Source organism: Ambystoma mexicanum, chromosome 3q, assembly GCF_040938575.1.
Source record: "Ambystoma mexicanum isolate Mex_15411 chromosome 3q, UKY_AmexF1_1, whole genome shotgun sequence".
NCBI classification, from domain to species: Eukaryota; Metazoa; Chordata; class Amphibia; order Caudata; family Ambystomatidae; genus Ambystoma; species Ambystoma mexicanum.
Window position 1 is genome coordinate 866,275,329 of NC_090926.1, and position 18,351 is coordinate 866,293,679.

The window sequence follows — 18,351 nt, forward strand, 5'->3', positions numbered from 1 at the left end:
CCTAGTGAGTCCCTCAGCAGCTTTGCTGGATTTCAGGGGTTTATTTTTTCCTCCTGGTAACAGCATGAGCCTTTTTCCCACTCTTACATGTGTTTTGCCATGTGTATTTCTACTGTTTGTGTGATCTTGGGCTCTGAAGCTACACCACTCCATGAGCCCCACTTTTTGTGTGTTACACAGCACCTTCAATGCAGTGACACAGGGTTGTCTTTGATACTTCCCCCTGACTCCATTTTTCTGGGGCTGACTACTGTCCCCCAGGAACAGGTAAAGTTGCCATTTACTTTATGTAGTCCTTTAAACTGCAGACCCAGTACACCCCATCTTACATAGAGTACTGGAAAGGGTTAATTCCTACCCCTTGTTGTCTGTGCTTCTCTGAGCTTTATTTTGCTCTCTTAACACTAAGACTTGGCTGGTGGCAGTGATATCTACCCTAACTTTTATACTGCGATTACACTATATAAACGTGGTACTGTTTTAGTCTATCTTAGCCTCGAACTTAAACCCGCTTGACCAAATACTTATTTCGGCTCCGGTTGGGTTTTATTGCCATTTCTTTTTGTTAAAGTCCTTCTTGTGTTTTAATTTGCGCGTCAAACCAGGTTTGCCTCCTTTGTTCGCCGACCTTTGGCGGGCTTCTGTCCAGAAGCCCTCCTTTTGGCATCTGGGTGTCTAGGTGGGCTGCATGTGAGGGAGGGGTATAGTCACCCCCTGCACAGGGTCTCCTTGGAGACCCGAGTCGCACTTTGTCTTGATTGGCTGAGTTGGTTGTCCGGGCCGGACAACCCCCCTGCTGAGTGATTGATAGCAGGGCTGTGTGAATGGGCGATTTTGGCATAAAAGGGAGGACTCTTGGGCTGGAAGTTAGTCCCCACTGGAACTGCAAGGAACTGAATAGAAGCGGAGAAGAAGACAGCTGCTGTGAGTCCCGGTGAAGCCCTGCTGCAGTCCTGAGCTATCTACCCTTCAACGACGAGAGAAGATCCAGTCCGGAGTCTTCTTCCCTTGAGCCTGGTGGGATCAACCAGCTCACCTTCCACAGCCAGAGGACCCTCTTCTTGGTCGAAATTGCAGCACACAGCTGTAGTGGTCCGGATAGCCACCTGAAGAGCCTCTCCTGTTTTAAAGGAGCACACCTTTTATTCACGTTTGCTTTGCTGCTGCTGTCTTCATTCCTGGGTAGTGCAGATCGTTCCAGACGTCGTCCTTCTTGTCCCCACGACTGAAGCTTCAGGAACCGTGAGTCTGCAGGAACTACCAGGAACAACTGCCGTAGAACCAGCTGGTCTTCATACGAATAAGGTACTGTGTCCGACTTCGAGGAACTAGGGTGAACCCTCTTCTCCTCACCAAAGGCTTGTCCTTATCTTCCTTCCGTCTTAACTTTTGCTTCCCTTTTGACAATATCTAAGTACTCCTGGCAATCTCGAATCGTGATTTGTTCTAACCTTGTGATCCTCGACAACAGGACCCCTGTCCCATTGACACTGGCGCAGACCTCTTGACTTTTATCTACGTTTTAGAAAGTGTCTCTTGATTCTATCTGCCTTGACAAAAGTATTGCCTATAATTTCTGTCCCCAACTCTCTTGTGTTAATTCATGTGCTAAGTGTGTTTGACTACGGTAACATTTCTTCTCGCAGGTACGCTTCTTTTTCGTAAGACCAAACGGTCATTACTGTTAAAGTGATTGCGTAACAACCCCCGGTAACGTATTTGTTGCACAACACCGGTCTGTCAAAACCAAAGATACTTACCTTGATTTGTTCTGCACAAGGGGAATTGGTTGTGTGCAGTGCATTTGAAGTGTGGTTTTAATTTAATAGAAGTGAAGTGTTTTGTGAACAGATGGTCTAAAAATAAAGGTATTTTTACTTTTTAACCAGAAACCTTGAGTCAGTGTTTGCTTGAGTCACAGTAATTGTAGTCCTTTGTGTAATCTCCACTACTGCTCATTCGCTCTTGAGATAAGCCTAGCTGCTCCGCTACCGCTCTAATTGTGTAGTACAGGCTTGTACCAAAGGTGAAATTGTACTACCACCTGTAGTCTTAATATTGTGTAGTGGTCCCTAAGGGCACTGCCCAGGATTCTGCCTAACAGGGTCGATATTTTCCAGCGCACCCTGCAAGGGAGACTCCTTCCCATGGACTCTCCCACACAGGAGGGGACCAGTCGGGCCCTTCTACCGGCACGTGTACCAAGGCTGCTACCGGCCTTCGGGTCGAGGGATCCTCCTGGGCGCGGTGTTGAGGGACCAGAAGGTTTTATTTTACCGGGTCTACACCCTAGGGGCTCTGCCCTTTTACCGGCACCATGGCTGAGTGGCTGAGAGGCTACGCCCTTATACCGTCGATATATCCGAGGGGCTATGCCCTAATACTGGAAATAAGTCAGGGGGGGATGCCTAAACGCAGCTCTATCGACCCTCAGGTCGAGGGTGTCACACCTACCGGGCCGATGCCCGAGGAGCAGGGTAGACCTCGTGATCCACACGCAAGAGTCTTGGACGAGGCCGGACCCAGCGGGCCAAGCACCACGTCGCAGGCACGCAACAGGCAGCTCAACAAAATGGCTGCCGTTCCTGAGAGAGGCACCCGTCCGACGCCATTCCAGGAATTTGGCAAAGAATTAGTGTCATGGTGGGACTGGCCTCAACCAGGTACGTGGCCAACAGTCTACCCCTCATTTCGCAGGGCAGATTTCCTTTGCTTCCATATGGACAGGGTATGCAGCGGCTCCAGCCCCCCTCTACCCTGTCGGCACCCTCTGCCACCTCTTTGGCTGGTGAGGAGGTGCTCTTCGAGAAGTACCTCGGCCTCATGATGTCTCCTCAGATGGGGGATATCATCAAGGACGCCATCAGGGAAGTAATCCCCACCATGCTAGCGGCACCACAGATGCCTCCATCGGGCCCCCAGGCACTGGTGCAGCTGGTGCCACCGCCAACTCTACAACCTCCTCAGCCTCTGGCTAAGGTCCCTGTAACCCAGCCTCCGGCGCCATCCACTTCTCCACAGGATCCTCCAGATCTGCAGGATATGGATGAGGAGGAGGATTCAGACACATCATCCTCAGCCAGGGACTTCCACAAACGTCTTGCTGGCCTGGCAGAGTACCTGGGCCTCCCCCAACCCGAGGTCAAACAGCCGGCAGAGGGGGTTCTGGCTGAAGTCCTCACGCGACGCCCCTCTGCCAACACAGGGATTCCACTGCAAACTGATCTAGTGACCCTGGCCAAGAAGGGTTGGCTCAAGCCCCACTCGGCCCAGCTAGTCAATCGATGCCTGGACGCCAAGTACAGGCAGATGGAGGGGGATAAACTGTTGCTCTCGACCCATCCTCAGCCACACTCCTCTGTGATCGCTGCGGCATCCCTATACTCCAAGCCTCAGTCGTCCTCAGCCTCCTCCTCTGCGGCGCTGCTAGGCAAGGAGGAGAAGATCTTGGAGGCGTACGGCAAGAAAGTCTACTCCAGCGCATCTGTGCACCTTCGTCAGGCCAACGCAGACGCCATGCTGGCTGACGCCAACCAAAGGTTATGGTGGGAAATTGGGGACTTCCTCACGGAACTCCCCACCCAGTGCCAATCGCACTTTAAGGCAGGGCTAGCTGAAGCCAAGCTGGTGGCACATGACCTCATGGAATCCACTGTTGCTCATAACTATACCTCAGGCCGTGACATCAGTATTTCCACGGACCTGAGAAGAAATGCCTGGCTCCGGGCAACGAAATTCAAGATCTACCGTTTGAGGGAGGGGGGGAGGGACCTCTTCCACTCCTCTACGGACGAAGAGCTGAACAAAAAGAAAAATGCCTCACAAACGGAAAAGTCTTTATCCATTCTTACTAAGACCACGCCCAAATGGTACACCCAATCTCAGCGCACGGAAAAGGGTCGTAAATATAGAGGGTTCCATGGCTTTCAGAAACGCAGATCCAGGCAGCCGGACCGCTTGCCGTCTCAGAACCGGCGCAAACAACAAAGGGGGGCAGAGAGGTTACAGGCTTTTTCCAGTCCCCCTCCTCAGTGTCAGCCTCCGAGGGAAAGCAGGCATGACACGTGTTAGGGAGAATTCTCTGTTAAGGCTAATTTTCCAAACCTAGTGAGTCCCCCAGCCGCTTTGCTGGATTTTTGGGGTTTATTTTTTCTCCTGCTGAGAGTGAGACTCTTTTTCTCCCACTCTTAGGCATGATTTGAGTATGTGCTTTGACTGTGAATGTGTTTTATGGGCTATGGGGTCTTTTACTCCATAGGGCTTCATGTGTTTTTGGTATGTGGGTTACACAGCACCCTCAGTGCTGTAACACGGGTGTCATAGTGACCCCCAAACATAGACTCCATACCCTGGGACTGACTACTGTCTCCCAGGGCATGTAAGTCACCATTGGCTTTACTAGTCTCAAATTGTGAACAGAACCAGTACAAACCATCATATTGTGGAAGTACTGGTAGGGGTAATTCGATTGCCCCTGGGTCTGTTTTCCAAGGGGGCACTGTCCAGTCCCCCCTGGTTGAGTTTCTGGCTGGAGGCAGTGGATACCACACAAAATATTCCACCTGAATATTTCCTATGGGATTTTCCCATTCATTTTAAACGCACCACTTTTTGGTGCAATGTTAAAGATACCGCCGGGTTATTTATTTAATATTTATTCCCCGGTTGGGTCTTTTTGACAAGACTCTGTTTTAAAATGGCATTTGCGTTCACCTCTGAAACTCTAACCCAACTCGAGCCCTTTGTTCCACTTTTTAGCGGGCTTCTCCACAGAAGCCCTCCAAATGGTGCCACTCTGTCTGGGGTCTACAGGATGTGTGGGAGGGGGATTAGGCACCCTGGACCGAGTTGCCTTGGCAACTCAAGTCGCACTCTTGTGCGATTGGCCCAGTGGTGAGCCACCCGGCTCACCACTTAGCATGTTTGAGTGACGGCTAGGCTGATGAATGGGGCTTTTTCTGCATAAAAGCAGGGCTTTGGGGACTGGAACTTCAGAAGTCGCCCCAGGACCTAAAGAATCCGAAGAGGGGAGAAGCTGAGCCATCGACAACGACGACACCACCGGTGGAGCCCTGCTGTACGTACTCGCCACTTCCCCGACGACAGAGGAGTCTTCTTCCCTTTGAGCTGGTGGGACCAACCAGTTCGCCTTTTTCGCCTTCCTGGATCGTCTCGTGGTCGAATCGCCCGTGCCAGGCACCTCGGCGGTCGGATAGCCACGCTTCACCACTACCGCGAATAAAAGGGTTGTACTCCGCGGCTGGTTTCTTCCCTGGCAGTGCAACAACCTCCAGCTTTCTTCCTCGTCAAGATCATCTCTTCCTCTGGTTGAAGTCATGACTTGCACCCGCTGCCAGGAACAACTGCCACCGCTGGAGCTTTCTCACCATTTCAGGTACTGTGTCCCGCCTGGTCTCCCTTGCAACAGATTGTCCAAGGTGTCCCGTAAATCCTTGACTTTCTAACTGGGGTGACCTCAGACCTGCTAACTTTGCCTTTCCGAACTGATCCAACCTCTTTTTGACTTTTCTGCAAAGACTTTTAGTGCATTTCCACTGTGCGATCTTTGGCACATTCCGCCTTGCTCTCTCCAAGAATGGGCCTGGCCTATGAACTTTTTGCTCTACAGTAGACCCTGCCTTTCTTGACTTGCTGTGGTTTCTTAAGTGTTGGTACTGTTATTTTCCTACTCTGCCTTCCCTTTTTAACCGAATTATCGGAGTGCGATCTACGGTTACGCGCTCACCTCTGTTTTGCTAAATAAGTGGTGTCTTAACCTAGACTTGTCGAATAATTAATTAGGGATGTGTATATACTTATAGTGACTGTGTTTGAACTTGCTTGCTATATTAGTGCCAGTGTATTTTCATAAGTGATTTTTTAAATAAATAATTATATACTTTTATACCAAAGCACTGGTTAGTGTTTGCTTGTTCTACTGTATTTTTAGCCCTGTTGTGTATACTCTATATACTGCCTAACTCTTTTTGAGAGAAGTCTGACTGCGCAGCCACAGCTACCAAGTAAGTCTGGGTGGTGCAGACTGCTACCAATTGGGTTTACTGCTTACTCCTGTAGTCCTAAACTTTTTGCAGTGGTCTCTAAGGGAACGGCACAGGTTTCTGCCCAACAGCATGCGCCTTCGGGTCCACGTGTCTCCAGTGCGGAGCAGGCTTGCTCTCCATGCACATTTCTGGCACCAGAATTTCCCGGACCCCTGGAATCCTCTCTGTAGTATCCAAGGGGTACCGCCTTCCTAACCCAGCATCTCCTACACTCCCACTGGTTGGGACAGCAACTCTTTTGGTAGAGATCCGGGCGCTCGTAGAGATCTGGGCGCTCGTAGAGAGCCAGGCAGTGGACTAAGTTCCAGCCTCCCAGAAAGGCTGTGGCCTTTACTCCAGGATTTTCGCCATTCAGAAGAAGAACCAGGCCGGCCAGAGAGTTGTGCTGGACCTTTCCACCCTCAACCTCTCCCTAGGCCTGCAAAAATTCAAGATGGTTACGCCAGCTTTTATAGCTGAGACATTGGACAAGGGAGACTGGATGTGCTCCCTGGACCTGAAGGACGCAGATCTGCACGTCCTGATTTGGCAGCACCATCATTCCTTCCTACGGTTCAGGATCATGGGCTACCATTTTCAATACAAAGTCCTTCCGTTTGGCCTCAACCTGGCTCCCAGGGTCTTTACCAGACTCATGAATGCCGTGGTGGCCCTCTTCAGAGTGCAAGGCCTCCACATCTACCCATACCTCAACGACTGGCTCGTCAGGGCTACATCTCTGGATGCGGTTCACTCTTCCCATGCCCTTATGAACACTCTGCACAATCTGGGCTTCTCGCTCAACCTCAAGAAGTCACAGCTGCAGCCTGCGCAGACTCTGACATTCCTGGGACTCATTTGGGACATGTGCTCCGAGAAGGTCTTCCCGTCGGAGGACAAAATCTCGGCCATCAAGAGGGCCACTGCCCACTTCCTCATTAGAGAAGTGACCTCGGCATGGTGGTACCAACATCTCCTGGGTCTACTGGCAGTGGTCCTATTAGCCGTGCCGCACACCAGACTAAGGATGAGAAGGAGACAGCTGCAATTCGTGGCCTCATGGAACCAGGAGTAGGGAGTGCAATCCGAGATCAACGTTCCTCCAACTCTCCACCCCGACCAAACATGGTGGTCCATGGACTGCAACCTACGGACGGTGCAAGCCCTTTCGGCCGCCCTCTCTGCAGGCCACCATCACCACAGACTCCTCGCTTGAGGGCTGGGGGGCCACCCTGGACAAGCTCTCGGTTCACAGCACCTGGACTCGACAGGAACAGGAATACCACATAATTTGGTTGTAGCTGAATGCCATCTGGCTAGCGCTCAGAGCATTCCTACCACTTCTCAGGGGCAAGGATGTCCTCATCCAGACGGACAACTCGACCAGCATGTACTGTACTACGTCAACAAGCAGGGAGGCACCAGATCCCCACCTCTGTGAAGACTGTTGATCAGCATGTGGGAATGGGCCCTGGAAAATGACATTTACCTCTACAGTCTACCTCCAGGGGGAATCCAACCAGGAACTGGACAGGCGCAGAAGGCTGGGAGCAGACAATTACGAGTGGCAGCTAAACGACCTTGTTATTCAGGAGATCTTCAACAGGTGGGGTCACACCCACGTGGATCTTTTTGCCACCTGGCACAACAAGAAGTATCCCCAGTTCGCATCCTGGCAAGGTCAGGGCCCCGGCTCTCTGGGCGACGCATTTCACCTCCAGTGGAGCGACATGAAAGCCTAGGCCTTTCAGCCCACACCTCTGATCCACAGGGTAATTTGCAAGATCAAGCAGTCTCGACGACTCCTCATCATTCTGATAGCTCCATGGTGGCCAACCAGGCCATGGTTTTCGGAGCTACTCAGCCTCTCGGAGGTGCCCCTGATACACCTTCTGACGGGCCCAGCACATCTTCTGGTGCAGCAGGGGGACAGTGTCATCCACCCTGTGCCAGGGAATTTAGCCCTCACAACGTGGTACCTGAGCAGGTAACGCTTCAGCACCTTAGCCTCTCACAGGCCAATCTGGAGATCATACAGGGCACCAGGAGCAAAGCTTCCGGGGCCCAATACAATGGACCAGATTCTGCCACTGGGCCGACTCCAAGGGAATTGACCCCTTGGCTTGCAGCTTGGACGACATGCTTTCCTTTTCGGCGCACCTCGTTCATCCTGGTGTACAGGTGGATACCTGCTGTACATACCTTGCAGCCATTTGGGCTTACAAGAACTCAGAGGAGGGCATTTTTTCCTCCTCCAATCCAATCATCAGACAGGTCTCGCTAGACTCTACCCGCCCATCAAGAGACCGCACCCGGTGTGGGACCTCAACATAGTCTTGGGCGCACTCGCACACAAACCATTCGATCCAATGGCATCCGTGGACGTCAGGATGGTCACCATCAAGACGGGCTTACTAGTCAGCCTTAACTCGGCTCGCAGAGTCAGCGAGATCCAGGCGCTGGTCGCCTCTGAGCCATATATCACCTTTCACAAGGACAAGGTAGTCCTGCGGATGCAAACAGCGTTTCTGCCTAAGGTTCCGTCTGCTTTCCACCTTTACGAGGAAATCGTCCTTCCTACGTTTTTTCCCGATCCCAAGGATGAAGCACAAAGAGTGCTGCACTGCCTGGATGTTCAGCGTGTTCTGAAATTCTACTTGAACAGGACCAAGGGCTTCTGCAAGTCGGACACCCCGTTTGTCACTTTTGGAGGCTCAAGACCAGGCTATCGGGCCTTTTAAGGCCTCCATATCCCGCTGGATGGTCTCTGCCATCAAGGAAGCCTACGAGGGCCAGCACAAGCCACTTCCGGCCAACATGCATGCCCACACAGTCTGGGTCAAGGCAACGGCCAACGGATTCCAGCGCAATGTCCCTTGGCAAGTCATAAGCAGGGCGGCCACTTGGGCCTCTCCATCGGCTTTCTGCAAGCATTACTGTTTGGACGCCGGCTATAGATCTGAAGCAGCTTTCGGATAAACGGTTCTCAGGAACCTATTTGCTTAAGAAGGGTCTCCTCTCCACACTGGGGCTACAATCCGTTGTAATAGCCCATCCAGTATGGAGGAACGGGACGTAAGAGTAATTATAAATTACTCACTGTAGTGACTAATGTACTCTTAGTCCATAGTGCCCTTTCCTCCATACGTCCCACCAACCTCCCCCCCCTAATAATACTGGTGCCATTAGGCAATGTTAAATCTATTGTCGACGCGTCAATGGGGACTGAGGTGTAGCGCCAGAGGGCGGAGTTAGGGCAGCACATGCTTCCTGGGCTTCGCCCCCACGCGCCTCTAAATTTAAAGGGGAAGGTTTTTTCTGGTGAAAAAGGTTCCGTCTCGCGTCCCTTGGAAGGGACGCCCATACAGTATGGAGGAAAGGGGGCTATGGACTAAGAGTACCATAGTCACTACGGTGAGTAATTTATAATTTTCCTCCCTCCTCCAGATTACATACTGCTTTGAGTCTATCATAAATGAGGAATCTGTGGCAGGAAAGAAAATCCATTAGAAGATCAAATGTATTCCATCAGAAAGAACATTACAGAGATGCATGTTCCTGCCATGGATTCCTCATCGCCCTCTCTACCTGCCCCTATTTTGGGAAGCTAGTACACCATAGGTCCTACAGTCCCTCAGCGTCTGAGTGCTAGGGGACAAGGGTGGAAATTAGGTAATGGGGTGTAGCGCCGATACTTAATGGCCCTGATATCATTTCTGCCCCAGAGCATGTAGAGGTGTTGGATGGACCTGACGCAGCGTTCCGTGGTAGCGGAAATGTTTCTGGAGTACAGCTGCGCTGGGATTATGAATATCATAGATGAGGAATCTGTGGCAGGAACTTCTGTCAGAAAGAACATTACCAAGAGGTAAGTAATTTGTTCTACAGTGAGAAAGTAAGATTTACCTCAGATGTGTGCCAGCATGTTTTTGACTTCAATTTGTAAGCTTTTAAAATGTTGCTTTGGCTGAAATGTTTGTAGGTTTCTTATGAACATTAATTCTCTGATAAAGTTAAGATAATAACTATAAGATATTCAAACACATTTTACATTTTTTTAGTGTCACCCAAAAGGCGCTAGGATAGATGTTTCAATCAATGAATGTTATGATGGCTCTTATGCAGGAAATCCTCAAGATATTCATCGTCAGCCTGGATTTGCTTTCAGTCGAAATGGGCCAGTCAAAAGAACCCCCATCACACACATACTTGTTTGCAGGTAAGTGGATTGTTGGTGTACTTCGCGGCTAGTTTTCAATTTGTTTGCATATGGTAAAGGTTTTGTAACTTGATTTCTTTTTGAAAATGTGTATTAATCTTGCTTTCAGATCACTGTTCCTCTAGACCAGTCATCCCCAAGGTGTAGCTCAGGAGCAACATGTTGCTCTCGGCTCCCTAAAATGTTGCTCCCTAGTTGCTCTGGGCCGCTGTCTAGTCCAAGGAGGAGGATGTTATAGTGAAGTGACAACCATGGCTGTGTATGCTGAGCCAGGAAAGGCCTAGCCAATCAGCCTGCCCTGCAGATAACATGACGCATTACTTTCAATAAAGACAACATTGCCGTAGTGTGAAGGGCAGTTGTTAGGAGGATCTGGTTGACTAAAGGATGGACAGCATGTTATTGGACAATAGGTGGTCACATGGTACTGCAATGTAGAGCGAGCATGTTGAAGACTAATGCAAGTCGTGGGGCTACTGAAAACGCAGGTTTAATTACGACCTAGCACTTTAAATCAGAAACAACAACCATGCCCTGCTACAACCACAATGTCTGGGCCGTTAGGGCGTGCAATACATATATAACTAATGAGGTGGTAATTGAGGTGACCCTGTGAGCATCCCTTTAGGGCAGTATGGCAAGCCCACGGTAGAACAATGCTTCTGCTGCTGGAATCGGCAGCACAGCAGTACATTAATGAACCTGCAATTACTGTGTTAGCCTACTTTAGCAACAGTCTACAAACAAGTTTGGAGCAGGCATTAAATGGGTCAGCAACTGCTGTAAACAAGTGGGTCTCCCCCCCCCCCCCCGCCCCCCCCACTGCACTCTTGTAGCCTGTAATAGTGCTGCTTGCAGAAACTTGGCAAGTGCATAATGGGGTGACATACAAAGAGGCAGGTGGGCCGACCCGGTCAGTATCATCGCGCCACCTAAGTTAGGGGCCCAAGTAAAGCGAGGACCCATTAACGTGTGCCGTAATGGAACGGGTCAGCCCGCCGCCGAGGTGTAGATCGCCATTAGCACCCGTGTTGGTCCTTACGTTGGTGCTAATGGTGTTTTGGTTGTTTAAATTAACAAAATAAACGTACCTTGCTGCACGGCCCAGCACTGTGGTGTTCCAAGTCAGTTTTCAAAGTTGACGGCTGTGACATCTTCATCAAGAATTACGGGGATTGGGGAAACTATAGTGCAACACGATAAGTTCATTTTTATTTATATATTGTTTTAAAATTACACATTCTTGGCACATGTGTAGGACACTATACTGGTGCTAAGTAGGGAGGGGGCGCAGAAGGGAAGGAGGAGCGTGTATGGGAGTGCTCGGAACGCAGGCTCATTCCAGACAATACAGCCCTTTTTCCAAGCTTCCTGATTGGCAAGGGCCCCTTCCAGGGGGCTAATGGTCAGATGAGCATCATGGATTCCAAACTATCTATAATTGTAGAGGGTCCGATTGGGTCTTTTGTGCATGCCTCAAGGAGTTGGGGGTGCTAGCAGAGGTTTTGGCCAGGCATGCCACGAGCAGCTCAGTCATTCCCCTCCAAAAGGATGTCCTGCAGGTGGCTATAAAGGCCTGTGAGAAGCCCAGAGCCAACGCCCAAATGAACAAGAAATTGGACAGCCGGTACAGACTTTTGGATGGGGAGCCAGTCTGCCTGGCCTACCACCCCAAGCCACACTCTTCAGTGGTTGCAGTGGCTATCTTGGATTCTAAACCATAGTCTTCATCCTCCTCTGCAGGGGCCGCCTCGAGTTCTCTTTCCAAAGAGGACAAAGCTCTTGCGACTTTCAGCAAGTGTTGTTACCTTTAAATCTGGGCTGCATTTGCGGCAGGCCAACGGCGAACCCCTCCTAGCCACGGCAGACAAGAGGCTGTGGCAGGAGATTGGGGGAGTTGCTGCGCGATCTCCCTCGGGAGAGGAAAGCCTCCTTCAAGGCTGGTGTGGCGGACGCTCTGACAGTTGCACAGGACCTCATAGTCTTCAGTCTCCTACATTGATACAGCCAGCAGAGAGCTGTGCCTTGGGGTCGAGATGAGGCGGTTGTTGCAGGCAACTAAATTCTTCTCTGATGTGGAAGAGAGGATCGTGGACCTTCCTTTTTGAGTGGTCGGATTGTTTTCATTCGTCCATTGATGACGATCTGATCAATAAGGACCTCTACGCAGACCGCCAAGTCTCTGGCCTTCCTGACTAAACCAGGGCAGAAGTCCTTCCCTCATTCTTAAGGCAGGATCAACTTCAAACCCTGCGCTTTCACCGGCTTGAAAGGGTTTTGAGACCGTGGGGCACGACAGCCTGTCCGGTCTTCCAGCGACCACACGAGGAAACCGCAGAGGACATTGCAAGTTTTATTCCGCTCCTCCACTCCCGCCTCAGACGCCAAAAATCAATAACGTAATGGTCAGGAACACAGTTCACCTGTAGGGCGCTGGCTGGCTTTCATTCAGGACAGCTGGAAGTGTTGTTTCAAGAGTCCTTGGATCCTTTTAGTCTCAACAGGCTTCCGTCTTTCTCTTGCTTTCCCTCTAACTCCTCTCCTCCTTCAGATAGGGTCCCTCTCCCTCTTAAGGGAGATCCTCTCTTCTGGAGATGCAGGCAGTGGAGTCAGTTCATCAGTCGGACAGGGGCTCCGGCTACTACTGCAGGATTTTTGCAGTTCCCAAGCCCAATCGGGCTGGCCTGAGGGTAGTCCTGAACCTGTCTCTTTACTGCTCGTACGCTTCAAGATGATTACTTCTGCGCACATAGCCGAATCTCTATGCGCAGAGGACTGAATGTGTTCCGTAGACCACAGGGATGCGTACCTTCATATCCCCATTTACCAGCCGCATCAGAAGTTTCTGTGGTTCGCGATTGTCGTACCACTGCCAGTACAAGGTGCTGCCTCTCGGCTGCTAGTGTGTTCACAAAGCTGATGAATGTGGTGGCTGGTCTCCTCCACCTCCACTTATACCCTTATCTGGACGACTGACTGGTGAGTGCCAGCTCGCCCGAGGGTCCAGTGCACTCCTGACAACGACTGGCGGACATTCTTCACCAGTTGGGGTTCTCCCTCAAGCGGTGGAAGTCTCAGCCGACTCCTGCCCAGGATATGGTGTTCCTTGGAGCGCTCTGGAGCACAGCCGTGCGGCGGGTGTCCCTACGTCAGAGAGGCCCATCTCCCTTCAAAAGGGAGGCCCTAGATACTCTGTTTGGATTGTAAATGATCGGTGCAAGTGAATCACGGACGGGAATGGTGGCACCGATCGTTTCTTGTGTTTTTGAGCTCCTTTTGGCGTTCTAAGCGCGTTTCTCGCGCTTAGCCCAAAATGGTGGCCTGGCTCCCAAAATGGCCAGACCACGGGGCTCCTTTGTCCTGTCCGCTGACCGTCTTGCCCCCTTCACCTTCCCTAGGTCGAGCCGACCCGGGGCCTTCCTTATTTGGGCATGTACTTTCCTGTGAAACACAGATGCTTTCGCGGGCTTCTACAGGCCCTGTGTGTGCCTCCTGGATGTGGGCTGGGATGTCTGGTCCCAATACACATCCTGGGTGCCAGAGAGTCTAGTGTGGTGTGAATGCCTGGGACCACCATGGTCCGTGATAAGTCCACATATGGTGTGAGTGTTTGATGAGCGGATCTCCCATTGGGTCCCCTCCGTTTTGGCGCGAAGGGAATCGTGGATAAGAGGGGGCTGGAAACGCCACTACCATGTCGATCTCCTGAGTTCTCACGAACAAAGGAATACAGGAGCCAAGTATCCTGCAACCACGAGGCTGAACCGAGGAATCGCTGGTGACCCGCTGAAGGACTGCTCCTCTGCACTGCTGTCGCCTTGTGAAACCCTTTCTACCTCTGATCGAACCAGAAGGCCTGTACTGGTACTTCGACCCTTGGAATAGCGGGAACAGCTATTCTCGGCATCTTCACCATCTCCTGCACGTAAGCCTTCGGAAGTGTCTCTGGGCCATCCAGCAGACTGACCAGCCTACCCAGGAGTCTTGCTCTGTAACCGCCGTCAGGTTGTGTTGTATTTCGAGTCCTTGTCACACTCACACGATTCGTACACTTGGCATTCCCAGGTCTGAAGTGAGTAGTGTACATTTGGATGAGATACACACGGCCGCTCTGTTGCCCTGCTGTGGTAACAAACTGTGCGGGTTCACTACGTTTGGGACATCTTTAACTCAACTCTGCTGCTGCAGAATCTACACGATGACGAGACGTCCCCTGCTCCCCCTGAACCTGCCAGCACTGAAACTGACGCAGAGAAGCCTGGGTCTGATTGCATCGGGGACCGGTGAGTAGCATAGCTAGGAACTGGTCGCCCTCCTGCAAGAGCCCATAGCTTTTCCCCGCTGTGTCAAACAGCACACCTTTCCGTACTCGCGCTCTGCTTCTGCCCACAGTGGAGGCTGCGCTTGAGTCGCGGAACTCTGTTCTTCATTTGTGCACCAAACTGAACTGCCTGATTCCCTCAAAGAGACTCCCCTTTTTTCGCGTTGGCACCAGCGTGTGCAGGTACTTTTGAGCACAAGGCTCCACTCTTCGTAGGGCTTGGACTTCCTTTTAGTTAGGTGCCTCTGAAGGCGGACTGGGTCTAATCATTATTTCGCACTGCCTGTTTTCCTCCCCTTCTAGGTGGACTACACATTTCGTGCATCTAACGCTTTAGACTCGTTTGTATTTGTACACATATTGTATTGGTTTGGTATGTGTTGGTTTACTAGAGTTTTATCGTGACTTCTCGCTACGGTCATTGTTGCAAAGGCCTTGGAATAAATGTATATATATTTTTAATATAACACCAGTTTGGAGTAATTTGTAAGTGTCCTTGCTTTGTGTGCTCGTTGCGGGCTTTCAGTCACTCTCACCCCTCTTGAGACCTAGTCTTGACCGCCGCGATCGCTACCCCGATTGGTCTGGCTTGTCCAGAGGTTACCCTGTTCCAAGTAATTAGGTTGGCCTTCTGAACCACTGCGCCGCCAGGACAGAGTTCAGAAATCCGTCTTAACCGTACACAGCGATGTAAGTCTTGCTGGAAAGGGGTGAGAGGGGTGTCATCAAGAACATGCTGTTCGCCTGCATTGGATCTTTCATAGATTCACATCCATGAATATTCTCAGTCATCGGACTGGAATCTCCCCTATATTGTAAACAAATGCATTGCATTCAGAAGCATACATACAAACCCCTAAGGCAACCTACTTTTTGTAAGCTCTTAATGTCATCGTGGTCCTTACTCCTACGTCCCATCCCCTTTCCTCCATACTGAATGGGCGTTCCTCGCTAGGGACGGAAACAGAACCTTTTTCGCCAGAAAAATTGTCTTCCCTTTTAAATTTAGATGTGCGCTAGGCCTCATTTCTGCATTGAAGAGAACGGACTGCTTTCACCAGCGCTCCTAGGTTAGGCCTCCGGCCTTGTAATTCCATGCGCTCTTCCCCGGAGTAAGTTTTTTTTTTTTTCTCTTCCGTTTGTCAGGTATTACTCTGTCCTCTGGTGCCATGCTCCTCCCTGGCGTATATTGACGGCAGGTTTCAGCAGGTGTCCAGCCTGAGAGGATTCCTTCCCGACTTCTGACCCCCACGTATTCTGCCTCTGGTGCCTTGGCCCAGACCACGGCTGGGACGGCTGTTCCGCGTGCAAATCCTTGACCCTGCGCGCGCTGTAGAATCATTTGGCCAGTTGGAGAGAGCTCTTCGACAAAACACCTCCAGAGGAAGTAAAAGCATATGTCAAGGGGAATACCAGGCCAAAGGTAGGTCCTCTGTTCTCCTGTGCACCCCATGAGGGCGACTTCCTCCCCGGGAAGCCCCAAGCGGGAGAGACCTCCTAGGTCCTAAAACCGGCAAGGGGACTGAGGCTACTCCAGCTACCAGGACGTGGGGTCGCAAGATCCTACCAGTCCCACTGCTGAGGGGCCGCAAGGCTCTATTACCGGTCATCGACCCGAGGGGCTTAGCCCTAGTACCGGGCCCAGGCCCAAGGGGCTACCTCTACGCAGCACTACTGGCACCATGGCCAAGGGCACTCTGCCTCCCAGATCGCGGCCTGAAGTGCAGGGAAGGTCTGAAACATCGCTATTCAGCATGCAGTCCGAGACTGGACACAGCTCAGCAAACAGCACGCCTCAGGCACGTGGTGCGGAGCAAGACAAAATGGTCGCCAGGCCAGACAAGCTGGCGGTTCACCCGGCGCCTTATCTGCACGAAGATCCGGCATGGGAGCACACATCCAGATGGGACTGGACAACGCCTGTTACCTGGTCCACGTCTTATCCCTCCACTTCACAGGGGAGGTGCGCATCCCCCAGTTTGGTGTGACGGGGACCGCCTAAGACGCCCTCTGGCACCCCTACGACCTCTGGCAACCCTCCTGCTTGCGAGGACCGGTTCTTCGAGAAGTTACTCACCCTTATGAGCTCACCACAGATGGGCACCATCCTCAGGGGTGTAATCGGGGACATTCTCCCTTCGGTCGTGCCGCAAGCTCCATCTGGTGTCCCTGCCTTGGGTCCAGCTCAGCCCCTGACTCCCACGCCCTTCCACTCACGGTGTCTCAGCCCCCGGCACTGCCAGTCGGCACGCCACAGCTGCTGGTGCCCAGCACTACTCGTGCACTCCCAGATCTGCAGGACACAGCAGCGGACGAGGATGAAGACCCGGACATGCCATCGTCAGCTAAAGCCTGGCAGAGTGTCTAGGCATATCTCAACCGCAGGCGGAGCAACCCGAGGAGGGATCCTGGCTGAAGTGCTTACAATTCGTTGTCCTCTGAGAAATGGCATCCCTCTTAAGAAGGACATGGAATCCTTAGCCAAAAAGGGCTGGGTCTAGCCACACTCCGCCCAGCCTACCAACAAGCTGCTGGATGTCAAGTACAGGCAGAGGGGCATCACCAAACCGCAATCTTCCACAGCAGCATCCGCTGCAACACTCCTGGGGAAGGAGGAAAAGCTGTTGAAGTAGTTTGGCAAGAGGGTCTACTCAAATGCCAGACTCCACCTGCGTCAAGCAAACGCGGATGCCTTGTTAGTTGCAGTTAATCAAAAGTTCTGGCTGGAGATTGTGGCCCTGGATATAATGGAGGCGTACAGGAACGCATACTTTACCTGCCATTTGAGGGGGAGACTTGTTCCACTCGACAACAGATGAGGCACTCGACAAGAAAAAGAATAGCTCCCAGACAGCAAATCTATACTGACGAAAGCCACACCCAAGACCTACAGCCAGGCTCACCAGCGCTCGGACAAGGATTGGGCCTTTGGAGCCTATAGGGGCTTCCAGGAGAGACTGTCAAGGCAACCTGACAGGTCCCCAAGCCAGCACAGGTGCAAGCAGCACAAGGTAGCTAACAAGGGGTTTTTCCAGTCCACCGCCTCAGCACCAGCCTCGGAGGGAAAGTTGTTGAGACGGGTCCATCTATCCGGATCCACGAGTCTCTGGTGGGGGGGCAGGCTTGCCCTTCATGTACACTCCTGGCAGACAAGGTTCTCGGACACGTGGATCTTCTCAGTAGTGTTGAGTCTTCCGGCTACCAATTCCTCAGTTTCCTCATTCCTCCCCTCCCGCAGATTGGGACTGAAACTCTGTTGGCGGATATCTGCCCGGTCGTAGCGAGCCAAGCAGTGGAGGAAGTTCCAGCTTCACAGCGACGCAGGGGCTTCTTTTCTCAAACTCGCCATACACAAAAAGAACCAGGCTGGCCTGACAGGAGTTAGTCCTTTCTTCCTTGAACCTTTCCCTTCCCCACCAAAATTTCAAGATGGTTACCCCAGCCTCCATTGCAGAGACTTTGTGCGGGGGAGGCTGGATGTGCTCCCTGGAACTGAAGGATGCTTACCTGATTTTGAGACCCCCATCGTTCCTTCGTACGGTTCAGGATCATGGGTTTTCACTTTCAATGCAGGGTTCTACCCTTTGGGCTCAATTCGGCCCGAGGGTTGTTACAAGGATATTCAACGCAGTGGCAGCTCTACTTGGGGCACAAGGCCACCACATTTATTCATAACTCAACTACTGGCTAGTCAGGGCGAGGTCCCCGGAAGCAGTGCAGCACACAGCCTCCGCTCTCATGTACTCACTATACGATCTGGGATTTTC

At 51.7% G+C, this 18,351-nt stretch overlaps 1 protein-coding gene across 1 annotated transcript in view; it reads left to right on the top strand.

The window, feature by feature from the left end:
• SUZ12 (SUZ12 polycomb repressive complex 2 subunit) overlaps positions 1 to 18,351 on the top strand; it is a 1,189,145-nt gene that overhangs the window by 924,219 nt on the left and 246,575 nt on the right. Inside the window, exon 13 of the mRNA XM_069654958.1 lies at positions 10,106 to 10,263. Coding sequence (XP_069511059.1) covers positions 10,106 to 10,263 — 158 coding nt within the window. The remainder of the gene's footprint in view (positions 1 to 10,105; positions 10,264 to 18,351) is intronic.